The sequence below is a fragment of the Bombus vancouverensis genome, chromosome 17 (assembly GCF_051014615.1).
Source record: "Bombus vancouverensis nearcticus chromosome 17, iyBomVanc1_principal, whole genome shotgun sequence".
Taxonomy (NCBI): Eukaryota; Metazoa; Arthropoda; class Insecta; order Hymenoptera; family Apidae; genus Bombus; species Bombus vancouverensis.
Genome location: NC_134927.1, coordinates 6,268,596 through 6,281,459, shown reverse-complemented (window position 1 = coordinate 6,281,459; position 12,864 = coordinate 6,268,596). Strand labels below are relative to the sequence as shown.

At 39.7% G+C, this 12,864-nt stretch overlaps 1 protein-coding gene across 2 annotated transcripts in view; it reads right to left on the bottom strand.

The window, feature by feature from the left end:
- The window catches only part of LOC117166140 (uncharacterized), a 116,086-nt gene extending 103,543 nt beyond the window's left edge, over window positions 1–12,543 (bottom strand). The window contains exons 1-5 of one of the 2 annotated variants that reach the window (XR_013060535.1): window positions 12,244–12,543; window positions 7,234–7,511; window positions 4,085–4,323; window positions 1,333–1,544; window positions 31–286 (exon numbers count right to left, since the gene is read on the bottom strand). Coding sequence is in view for 1 of the 2 variants with exons in the window: in XM_076625948.1 (XP_076482063.1) it covers window positions 31–286; window positions 1,333–1,547; window positions 4,085–4,323; window positions 7,234–7,404 (881 nt within the window). In the remaining variant the exon portion in view is untranslated. Of the gene's footprint in view, window positions 1–30; window positions 287–1,332; window positions 1,548–4,084; window positions 4,324–7,233; window positions 7,512–12,243 lie in introns of both variants that reach the window. The other variant, XM_076625948.1, reaches the window with a different exon arrangement.
- Between the last annotated feature and the right edge of the window lie 321 nt (window positions 12,544–12,864).

Genomic DNA, 12,864 nt, shown 5'->3' with positions numbered 1-12,864 from the left:
AATGTGCAACAAATCAAGATTCGCACTCACCGGTATATTTTCACGAGCCTAAAACCTCGAAGTATACTGTTGAATCCTATAGATAAGTATAAAAAGTCGAGGGGCAACAGGCACAGGATGTCCATGTAAAACGTAGTGCTGTTTGTATAGTGATTTCGCAGCTTCGTCGCGTCCGTTTGCAAGACACCGTCCTCTAAGTACCCGGTTCGAATGTGAAACACTATGTCCAGCACGTATAAAAAATCGGAAAAGTAGTCCAAGCAGAACCACACCCAGCGCGTTTCGCCTAAATAACATAAAATCACATTTCCATTTTAGATACGTCAGCATTTTTAAACCATACGATTCTTACACGCTATTAGATATCAATAATACTTTTTTCCTATCAGATAATTACAGATACAAATGTGATAGTCCAATCGATTTAATGAATTATACCTCGCATTAATATCGAGATGTTAAAGTATATTCTCATATAAGCAATCCCAAGTTAAACTCTTTAAACAATTCGAGACTAGCATACATAATCCTATAAGTCTATAAGTGAGAGCTTTTTAAGCTTTTAATTCTACGAATCCACCGTTTTTTTGTACGAAGCTTTGCACTAAGTGAAGCATTTACTTGGAGGCGAGCAATGGGATGTTACGTTTTCTTTCTTTCTTTAGCTCCGGCGAATCGCTAAGAATCATTTCTTAAGGAGATAAACGAGAAAATCAAAGTAATTTTAATTCTGAAAACTCAAATTGTCTCGATAATAAAATATCTGGTCTACGATGATTTTCAATAATTTTCACGAAGCTTTACACATACATATATCTGATAGGATTATCTTCGGTAAGTCGAGTTATTTTCTTATTCTTCTATTCTCCATTTCCCGATAAAGGAGCAAATCTTTCTTCGTTAAAATCGCACTTTTACGTGTACCATGGAATTGTATTGTCGATTTAAACAAATATTAAAAGAAAATAAAAATAAATAAAATTGAATTCCACACTTGTTTCATATTTCCATTCCGACAGCGCATCTCCGTCCGCACTGAACGCACGCGTATGCAAATTACTTTTTATTATATTTACGGACGAACAGCATAATAAGCTGACCAATTTCTTAAATCACGAAAATTGTCAAGAGAAACATCTACGTTTAACTAAATTCACCTTCTTCGAAGCTGCCCGTCTAAAGGATCAATTAGAATTTCTGCTGTAAAAGGGTGAAATAAGGCACGATAAAAATATAATTAATACTTTGTCAATCGCTGTAAACTTAACATAGGCGAAAACGCCTGTGGAACGTTCGCATGGAATCTGTCGAGTCGCGGTGCAAAGGACTGACCGTTTATCTCTTGGAAGGCGACCCTGTAGATGATGACCCAGAAGTTGTAGAGAAAGGCAAGGGAGACCACCATTGACCAGTAATAACAGAGACGTCCCGCGGGATCGAAGATGAAGGACCAATTAGGGGCACCCGTACGAAAACCCTTTGTTCCTGCTTGTCCAGGGTAGCCTCTATTACCGCGTTGTTGCTGCTGTTGCTGCGCCGTATACCTACTATGGAAAATTAACAGCACAATGACTCGTGAAAACATAACGCGACAAACGAGCAGCTTGGTACGAAAATCGAGCAAATTCGCTTTTCCGAAGAAATTGCACGCGATGAAGTTTTACAATATTTTAATACGAGGACGCTCGAAACCAGAGATACTCGGGTTTCGAAAGTTCGTAATCGCGCAACGATGCTTTCCTTTTTTTTAATTTCGCAATCGGATTTCGTACTTTAACTTTCAGAATGATCTCCGTGTCCGAGTGCGCGGGACATTTTACAGGATTAAAGTTGAAATATCTTTCGTACTAGGTCGTTTTTCGAACCAAGTAGTTTAATATTTTTTTTTCTAGAGGATTGAGAAATGCATCGAATCGCGTGAATAAATGTACAGTTTCGTTTTGCGAGACGAACGCTATCTTGGAATCTCCAACACGCGTCCAACCTGGATACGAGTATTTTACGATTATATGCTTTTCTTCTTCTTCCATTTTTTAACGTTCTCTAATAGCGTTCTCAAGGGATACAAATATAATAAATAGAAGATATATTACGTGTTTTAAATTGGGCAGAAAGATCCGAAGATCTTAATATCATAGAAAATCGCCTGGGGAAGACTTAATAGGCTATTGTACGAAGCAGCATAATGGAAGCAATGTAATGCTGTTTCCGAACTGAAAGAAGCGATTTTACAACGCCGACGAAACTTGGATCAAAATTATATAACGAAGCTTTACAGAAGTTTGCCGAAAGATCTTATCGTTTCATTGGAGATAAATTTTAAATATATATATATATATGTATATTCTTTAATAGAAAATTACTCTGAAGTTGCCATCATTTTATTCTGTCATGCAATCCCTTTCTACTAGTATAGTTACACTAAAGCGAGGAAATAGCTTTTCTAGAAATTCGCACAATTCCATTATCTTATCCTGCGATGCGGCAATATTATTTTTGAAAATCTGTGTCTGTTTACATGAATTTTATACCTCTATATCGAAAAATAGATAAATAAAAGAAACCTGCAATTCGCTAGAATAAACTACATATTGCCAACGTGGAGGAAAGAGAACGGGACTGTATCGTTTGTTCTGATAGGAAATCACCAGGTGGAAAACATCGAACAATTTATTATCGCGAAACGTGTATAAACCAGCCTGCGATGCATATTGGAAATTGCTTCAAAATTGATCAGGCTGTAGAAAAATTATAAGAAATAAGCTTTCGATTCTTTTGCAAAAATATGTTGCTCCACGTCCCTGTTCCTCGATGAATTTCTATTCGCATAAATCGAATATCGTTACAACACGTTACTCGATTGCAAAGCCGATTCCTAGGTCCACGTTTTCGCGACAAAGTGGCGCCGAGTTGCTGGTAGCTAACGTAATGGACAGCAGTGCACGCGCGCTTTACAAGAAATGGTTGTTAGAGTCAAATACTTTTCAAATAATCCATGCTACCAGGATTACCATTCGTTCCAGCTCACAGCCGGATTCCAACGTTTGTTCCATGCCACAACGCGTGCACTCGACGTTTTCACGTAGCACGAGCGTTTGTTGCTAGATATTTACCACTTCAGGTTACCATCGAACGCTAGATTTCCTGCCGTCAAACACACCATGCCTGAGTAACGACCGACAAAAATTACGCCCCCGGCTCACCACCGTACATTCGCCATTTCACGCCGCTGCGGATGCATTCGTGCACTGCAGGCATTGGTCTGTGTCACGTGCTGCAGACAACAGGCCTGGCATAGAATACACGAGCGCAAAACGAACTTGCCTTGGATACGACAACCAGACACCTAACTTTCCGTTTATCCGGCTGTGTCAAAGTGACTCGAGTCGCGTAACCGTGCCTCGGAGCGCGTACATAGCTCAGACGAACGAGTGGTCCGTAAAAGTCACGCGGAAGCGTATCGACGGGAGCGAGAGAGCGCGAAGAACGCAGCGCACAGATGAGACAAACGCTTGAATATTTTAATGATTTTCTAATAATTCTCCGCGTTTACTTCACATTTTCTTCGCGCAAGTTACGTTGTAGATTTATATCATCGTTGTACCACAAGTTCGAACCTTGGTGACAAAGAAAGCGTTTATAGTTCTCGCAGCAGCCGATTGACTATAGCTTTGATCCAAGTTGACTCGCTTCAAGCACAGCCCTTATTACCCGAGTATCCAAGCACTCGGAGTACTCGTTGTTATCCTCCCGCTGAAGAACAGGATATGAGCCTGAAGATCCAGGTATCCGAGTACTAGAATATCCGGATTCGACTTTTCTTTCGTGATTACTCAAATATACGTACGAGAAGCTTTTCTTCTACGCTCGAATTAATAGATTCGGGGGACCAACTTTGCTTAAATTTATGATATAATATAATGTAATATAATATAACCAACAGCTCATTTTCTGATTGCTTATTCGGGTACTCGGGTATCAATCGAGCTGGCGTATCCGAGTGCTGAAAAATTCGGGTGCCCGTAGATCCTAGCGATGGTAGGGGACGGTGTCTCGAGCGAATACGACGCGATCGGATACTCACGTCTCGGTGCCGTTACAGCTGCTATTGCTGAGATGATTGACGGATGCTGGCGTGTGCAGGTGCGACTGGTCGCGCGAGGAAGTGAGCGCGACGGTGTATGGCAGCTTGAATCTGCCCCTCAGCTGGTCCCTCCTCTTCGGTTTGCGGCTTAGGTCGAACTCACTGGCGCCGCGATTCACGTAAGCCCCCTGAAGCGAGTCGCGGGACGAACTGAAATATCGCTGCGGTACCGAGTACACCTGTAACATATTCGTAGGATTTTTCTTCTTATTATTATTACTCACGAGCATACAAACCCTTTGGTACGCAATTCCACAGTGAGTGTTTGGTTTTAAAATAAACGGAGGGAAAATTTACAGTGGTAGAATAAAATGTTACATTTAGAAAGAAAGGAACAAGAAATGGAGGGTATAATAACGAAAAGCATGGTGCAGTCGAATGGAAAATTCGATATCACGTCTTATAAAGTTCTTGCTGCCTATGCTCGTCCCGGGATTACTTTGTGTTGCGAACTTCTGCAAATTCGAATACGAATGTCGAGTTCCGAGGAAAGCCTCGCGGAACAAATTCTGGACGTTAACGGGGTAGTAGAAGACACCGGTTGAATTGTAATAAAATAAACGTCAGTCGATTGGACAATGATAAATGCGTTTTAGTTGTTCAGCTCATCTTCGTTAGGGAAAGAGTTTAAATTTAAAACGAACGTGGATATTGCGATACAGTTCTGCGATTCGCTGCAAGGGCGAACCTATAACTAAATAAAGGGCGAAACTATAAGCTGAGTGAAGTATAATATGAATTTTTCTCTATCGTTTACCTTCTTTTTATCATTTACTCGCTATATCAATTGTCCAAACGAAAGAATAATATTAGCCGTAAACACTATGCTATTAAGGATCCTCCAAAAAAGATACAGAAATTATTTTGCAATTAATAGATGACAGACACGCCTCGGTCGATCATCCATTTATCTCTATGAAAAGTCACGAATCGATCATTTGAACCACTCTGACAATCTTCGTACTTCGAAGAGTGTTTATTTGAAGTATACTTCTTGAGCGTATCGATGATCATTCGCCAAAAAAGTCAAATGACAGAGTACACGGTAAAAGTGTCTTCGATTCCCAAAATACGAATAGTGGAGTTAAACGCCACTTTGTCGGCTCCATGGAAGAAGCAACAGCGGTGGCTATTAGGTGGAGCGACCCTAAGAACAGCAGATGGGAATCAAATGGATTTCTTGAGAGAAGGTCTAGAGCGGCCCTTCCAAGAAGTTGATACAGACAATTTATTTGATTAAAAACGAGCTTCCGTTGTGTGTCCTTCCGACCGGAAGGATTTATCCCTTTGTCATGCCAGTCTGCTTAAAATCTTCAGGAAGAGTTTTCCTTCTTTCTTCCTTTCTTTGTTCCCTTATCTTTTTACTGTTCTTCGTTTGGGAAATTGTTTTTTCTCCCAGTGATTACCCGGACTCCGGTTTAGGCACTGCTTTTTCTGTAGCTTTCGCACGAACAATGGAGGTCGTCTTCGTTGACACAATGGCACTGCGAAGGAAATTAAGAGACAATACGCTGGCTGAAAAGAATGGAAGAGCACTGGCATGATACGGTCGGACGAAGGAAGCATCGAACGAAGTGGTGCGACTAAAGGTTGATTCGAGGTTCGATGGATTTCTGACGAGTGTAATGAAAGTAGAATGTTCGAATAAGGGATGCAAATCAAGATTCGCAACCGGAGAGTGCTCTGTTTCCAGTTTCGTTAACATTCGTCTTCAATGACACGTAAATTTAACTTGCTTCCATTCATATTTTTCCATCTTTCGTGTGTTCTACGCTTTTCACGAATAAAATTGTTCGAGACGAGAAGACATCCGAAGAGGTAGAAACACGAAGGAGAAGTAAATTGATAAAGTTACTTTCTCTTCGTAACGATAAGGCGAAATTAAATTGAACAAACTGTTTCTGAAACTACGTTTCTATGATACGACGATCAAAGACGCGTTTATTTATTGCTAAGCCTATTACCAGCGAAAATGAAGAAATATCACGCGCTAAACAAACTCCATGCTCCGCTGACATTAGAGAACAGTTGTTCCCACGTCAAGTTGCAAATATACATGTGGTTTGAACGCAGCTGTGGTTGCACGTGTTTTCACGAGGCGGTACGATCTAGTCGCATGTGCATAAATGGCTCCCATAACGTCGAATAAATCGCGAATACCGCGTGTTGGCAACGCTAACGGGGATGAAGCGTTTATTCGAGCAAATGCTCTTGTAATATTTCTTTCTTCGACGTGGCAATTCCTCGTTTCAGTGGAAATTTAGCAGGACGTTTGATTGATAATGTAATTTCGCTAGATCGCTAACAAAACGCGAGAAGAACATTCCAAAGAGCAAAAATTCCCTGCAGAAGCTTCGCATCACGTATCTCTAGCCGCTCAATTATACCGCTCCAATTTATTAAACTCGCTCGATCGTACTGAAAAGCCACGCGATTATTGGATCGGTTCTAACTCGCGGAACACGTACCAGGATTAATCCCATCGTCGGACTTAATAACGCAATTAGCGTCAAGCCTACTATCGATGCAATCAGCGAAACACTCGCGGAATAGACGAACCGACAAGGTAACATCGTCAACCTGCAAATTCAGAAAACTTTGAAACTCACGGCAATATGTGTATAGGGAGGATACGCAGACGCGTATCGCGCAATTTTTTTTCTGCTACCCAAATTCACTCTAAGGGGGTGCAATTACCCCTCGACATTCGGTTGGTTTCCAATTTTGCGTTACGACTCGCTATGACAGCGTTAGGTTTTCTACCGAACGACAGTTCTGATCGAAAGAAGTTACTTTCGCCTGATCTCCGAACCAAATATCGGTGATTTGAAAATCTCGTAAAAAAGGGATCACCAAAAAGAAGAAAATAAAAACTATATATTACTAGTACCCAAACGTGCTTTCTGAGAGAGTGCAACTTTCTCCTCGAGTTTCTTATACGACGACAAATAACGCAGATATTTAGACGATCCCGTTTAGTCGTACGCCCACCCTGTATATCCTCTGTATAAGTTAGGCCAAAGTTTCGCGATCCTCCGAACTGGCGGATTTGGGCATCTTGCCTCGTGACTGTCGAACGTCGTACTGACCTGCTGTTGCTGATGATAATAATGATGAGTGGGCGTGTGGCGGCTCATGCATTTGCTGCTGACCAGTTCCAGGAGGCTCTGCCTGGAAGGTATAGCACCCCTGGAAACGTTGTCCGCGCTCTTCGTGTCCTCTTCCTTCTCTCTTCTGATCCCAGTCTTGCCATCCAGCATCCTCCCTTGTTTGTCCTCGCGGAGTTTCTCACCGCCGCAGCTCAAAGCGGAAGCGGAACCACCGCTGTACCGATCTCTTCCTCCGCCGCCACTCCCTGTGATTATGCCTGTAACAAAAGGAAATCGCTTGATTCTCGTCTCCCTCGTTCCCCTTCCTAGCCGCCGTCTTTCTTCTCTCTACCACTTTCCTTCCGTCTTATCGCTTCTCTCTCGCTTTTCTTTCGAACAGCGTCGCTAACGAGCAAAAACGCGTTGAGGGCTGTCGATTAGAATCGACTGAGCGCGGCTATCGATCGCATATCGCGTGCAAAGTGTCGCCAAACATCGTATAACTGTGCCGAGATCGATGTCGGGCATTGGATTTCCCGGTTTCACGGACAGGGTAATAATTAGCAGGTTTATAACTTCGCTGATGGAGGCCAGCGATCGTCGGTTTTCTATTTTATTTTTCGAAGAACAGGAATATTCGATTCGTCGAGTGGAAATATTCCTTTTACCTCGTTTTCTTTTTTCTCTTTTTTTTTTATTGAATTGTTTATTTCGTGCTAGCTTCGGGCGTTAATTGGCGATCGAAAAAGTATTTTTCAAATATCCAGGTCAACAATTTTCTGTCTTTTCGTATTTAGGTCAAGCAATGAGAATTACCAATTCCGGTGAATCAGCGAAGTTGACAGAATCGGTAACAATTATCAGGAAACACGCTACACCGTCTTAAAAATAAAATGATACGCAAATGCGATTCGCTTTCTACTCGAAGTGTAAAGGTAATTGCACGATTTCAGAGACGTTCGGTTGAAACTACGTAGGGAACGTGTATTTTACCTGAGCAAGTTATCTACGCATGTCAGGGTATTAAGGTGCAATCGACGAGAAGATAAACGTAAAAGGGTACAATGATATTCGTTCGAAGGAATCGATGTGGAACAAGCAAATAAGCAAGAACTGTAACCGAACTAGATAAGAACTTACGACGTATCCTCGTGTCGCTATCTGAAATAAAATTCAAAATGTCGAGCGTGTTCGATACGAAAGAGAAAATGCAACAACGCGGACCAGCGTTTCTGGTAGTTGCAAGCTACGAAAACTCTAGAGACGCGTTATAAAGCCTTGGCGCAGTAGACGAGCAATTCGCGAGCACGACGATCGTTTCCCCTTGGGCCTGGTACTTCGGTTGACCTACAGCGCTACCTTGCTAACCTTCTACATAGTTATCAAAGTGGACAGGTTGTTCGGGATCCTACGGAAACCATCTAAGTCGCCTGCAGACGTGACATTGCCTGTATCTCGAGATTGCTTATAAACTGGTACAGCGACGAGATTCCAATCATATTCTGACTAAATAGATTCGATACAGACTTGCACCGTACGAGCAACAGGCGATCTTGTTCGAGTCGGTAGCCCAATCTCCGAGAACAAATTTCGCTTTACGTAAGTATTTCAGAAAAAATGAAATCATCGTTCATGAACTACTTGTTACGTAAATGTGTTAAATTGCATTGGTTTCTTCGATTCAAATGCGAATTATCTGTCGTCGAAGTATCGTTTCAAATTAAATTTCTCGGATTTGTTGGCGATTAGTGTTTCATTTATTTATTTATTTCGCGTACCTTTTTATGTACGTAAGCGAAGTCGCGAATGGAAAAAGTTCAAGAAACGGTGTTGGATATATGTTTACACTAGACTTGGACAAACCTTATTTGAAATAAAGATAAACAATAAAACTTTTGGAGAATCAGTCGTATTAACTAATCCTATTTTGTGCGAAGATCAGATAATTTTCAACTTTGATCAACTTTATCGAATAAAGTAACAAATAATTTGGAGCTCGGTATTAATCTCAATGTTGAATACTGTGTATTACGTACCACTTGAGCCACGAGCAATACAGCTGAATTATTTTACCATCTTATAATATTTACTTCAATTAATTAAATTCAAGTAATATACAATGCAATATACGAGATATGTTGCAAAGATAATTGGTATTTGCAACGTAACTTACGATATACACGATACAAAATAATATTAACGAAGTTAGAAATTATTCTGGATATTATTTCTGGACACATTTAATTAAATGAAAAATGCAAAGTTAAATAAAAAGATATTTAATTTACTACGGTATTAATATCTATCTGTTTGACCAATCGAAAAAAAGAGGTATGTAGCTTTAGCGTTGGTCAATTTTTTTGAAAGTCTTTGTCCACGTTTAATCGCTATCCACCAAAAATTTTATCAGAATTTTTGTTCTGAATGGCGTTTCAGTTTTCGTATTGACCATCGACTCGTTTTTACAGGAACCAACTTTTACACGACTAAAACAATTGACAATGTTTCTCTTTGGCATGCCGGTAGAGGAAGGATCAAGCTTCACAGTAGAGACACGTAACTGTCTACTTACTTTCTCGCAACTTTGATGGAAATAGGATTATTCTCGAAACTTTATCGTCACACCTCGTATATGAAACTTTATACAAGTTTCCGGTACCGACATACCTCAGCTATTAGCCGTAAGTTTTGTTCGTTTGTGACGCGAGTTAGCAAGAATTTACAAGTCAATATCGTAAACAAATTGTTACAAAATATTGCTCTTTAGCAGAGATGTATTATCTATTTAATATTTATATATCCGAAGCAAATATTATTCTAGATAATATTAAATAAAATTCAAAGGAATACACAAAACGCATACGAAGTAATGAGACTAAATTTGATATTAAATTCGCAGCTTCTTTTATTTCGTGAATAGCCGCAAGGAACTTCTACGATTTTTTAATGGGCTTTGTTAACAGACGTTAAACATTCAGAATTAGATATAGCTATACTAAAATCGATCGTAGCAGGGGGAATTGTAACAAATGTTTGCAACGAAAATTCTAGTGTGATACACAGAATGTTTCGATGAAACGAAAAAATATTGGAACCAAGTCCCACGCAATCTATAGCCTCCTCTCTATCCCGAGCTATGTATCAGATGGCAGCGTAGACGGCAAAAAAGGAAAGCAAAGACTGTGTTCAAATTGAAATTTTACAGCAAGCATTTGAAGCTTCGATTTCGTTGGCACGTTTTATGGCCTGTATCGTCTAATGAAAAGAAAAAGAAAGAAAGAAAAAAAAAGGAGGGAAGAAATCGTGATTTTATGTGCGACATGTGTGCATAAATGCGAGCTGAGATACACGATTGAAGCATAAAATTTTGTAGCGACAGAAACTTTCTATAAAGAATTGTTACATCACAAAAAAAAAAACTGAAAATTAAATTCTGAAATATCCGAGTATTCCTTTTTCTTCCAGTTTGAAATTACGATCTCAACACGCTCAAAACAATACTATTACATATTTGTATTTAAAACGTATTTAAAATATACATAAAATACACAAAGACGTTTAAGAACCAATTTATCATCCATTTGGCAAAGTTTATGAAAATATGGAATTTTTTGGGTTGGCAAGCAAGAAAATGCGGATTTCGTCGATACAAATCAATGACAAAATCCGCATTCCTTAGTTGCGAAACCATTAAACATACTAAATTTTATAAGCCTGCAATCGAATGGTGTATTCAATTGTAAGAGGATTGAAATTTATTGAAAAATATTGACCTATATATCGATATCCATAGAATTTAGTTAATCACTACAGTAAATTCTATCTATAAATTTATATTATAATATATCTGTGTTGCCAGATATGTAATCATACTATATCATATTATATTACATTATTATATCGCTCGGCAATGTGCGTGTAAAATAATAACAGATGTACAGAATGAATTAAAAAATATATATTATACATAATTTTCTTTGTGTTGAATGACAACGCGGACACTCGCATGCGCAGTTATAAACGAGGCTTACACAGAGGTTGTTTATTTCGACTCGCAGTGTTTAATATGTAGAAAGAGACGAGGACATCGATGGCTGATGGATGTAAAGAGATCTTCAAACGGCAAACGTGTCGGCAATGTTTGTGTTTTTGACCGTGTCACAGATACAAAAAACGAGCAGGATTCGATGTCCACCTAGTATTGACAGTTTTTTGCGAATGTCTCGAAAAAACTAGGTCGACCGAAGGTGTTATACGTATGTGAAAAAGTTATTTAGGATCATCTCCTCGATAACATATTCGAAAATTATCGAATCGTCGAGAACAAACTTTTGTTATTTATTTAAACACATGCTGTGTACGAAGTAACTGAATATCGCGTTATTATCAGTATTCAAATCGATTTAGCCAATAAAATCTTACATAAGGGAAAAATACTGTAGTCTAACCGATATTATTCGTAGTTTGGATGGAAAAAATCCTAAATTTAATATTCTATTCGGTACGTACTTATAGTAAATATAGCCTTCGACCAAAAATAATTATGTTACCGAGCTAAAAGGTCCACGTATAGCATTTATTTGGGGGGCGCAAAATTATCGACTTTTTTAATCTAGAATCTTGTAGTTTCCGACGTGTAAAATCCGAAAATGCAAGTTTTACGGTATTGAATTCGCTGGTTCTAAAATTATGCGTATATAAAGTCGACCATTTTCAGCCAATATGGCGTCAAAGTGACCTACTAAATACGTTAGAAGTGTTGAATTTTATATACGCAAAACTTTCCAACCAGTGAATTCACTATCATAAAACTTGATTTTTACGTCGAAACACGTTGAAAATTACAAGATTGCAAAAAAAGAAATAGCGTAATTCTGCGTCCACTAGGAAGGGTGAACCAAAGAATAATATGTTAAAAGCTATGCCCAGCCGCAAGGCGGGAAGAAGAACGCGGAGGAACAAGACGAGCCTCTACTAGAATTTTCTCTTATAAAGAATAATGTATCCCACCTTGTCTTTCTCCTTTATTGTCCTATCGGCTCTCCAAAGATTCTCACCGGCCTCTGTTGTCCGACAAGGAATACGTACGTTATGCCCGCGCATAACGTTCTTGCTTCCGACGCCATGTTGGTCTTCTAGACTCTTCCTTGGCGAACGCCCAGATCCGTTTGTATGGCAGCGATTTAAACTTGGATTTTCGCTTACGAACATCTTGGACGACGAATGAAGACAGTATATTAAACTGTATTCCGTATAAGCACGAACGCGAAGAAACGATAAAGTTGCTCGTGTCGTGTCGTAAACACGTGCGTCTGCCAATCGATCGAAATACGAACTGGCCTTCTTCACCCCGTACAAGTCGCGCGTAGAGCAATACCCCCACCCTGCGCCTCATCGTTCCGTTGACCATGCTATCGATTATCGATATCGCGGCGAGATCGATGCTATTGCGCACCTCGATCGCGCAGGCGGGTTCCCGCCGTTTCCGAATTCCTACGATTGTTCTCGACGATTATTGTAGATTATTGTAGATTATTCAATTGCGTTAACGTTAAACAATTCGACTTGAATAATTTTTTCGTGCTTTATCCATTGACACGATAGCAAAATTTGTATGGAAGCTACGAAACC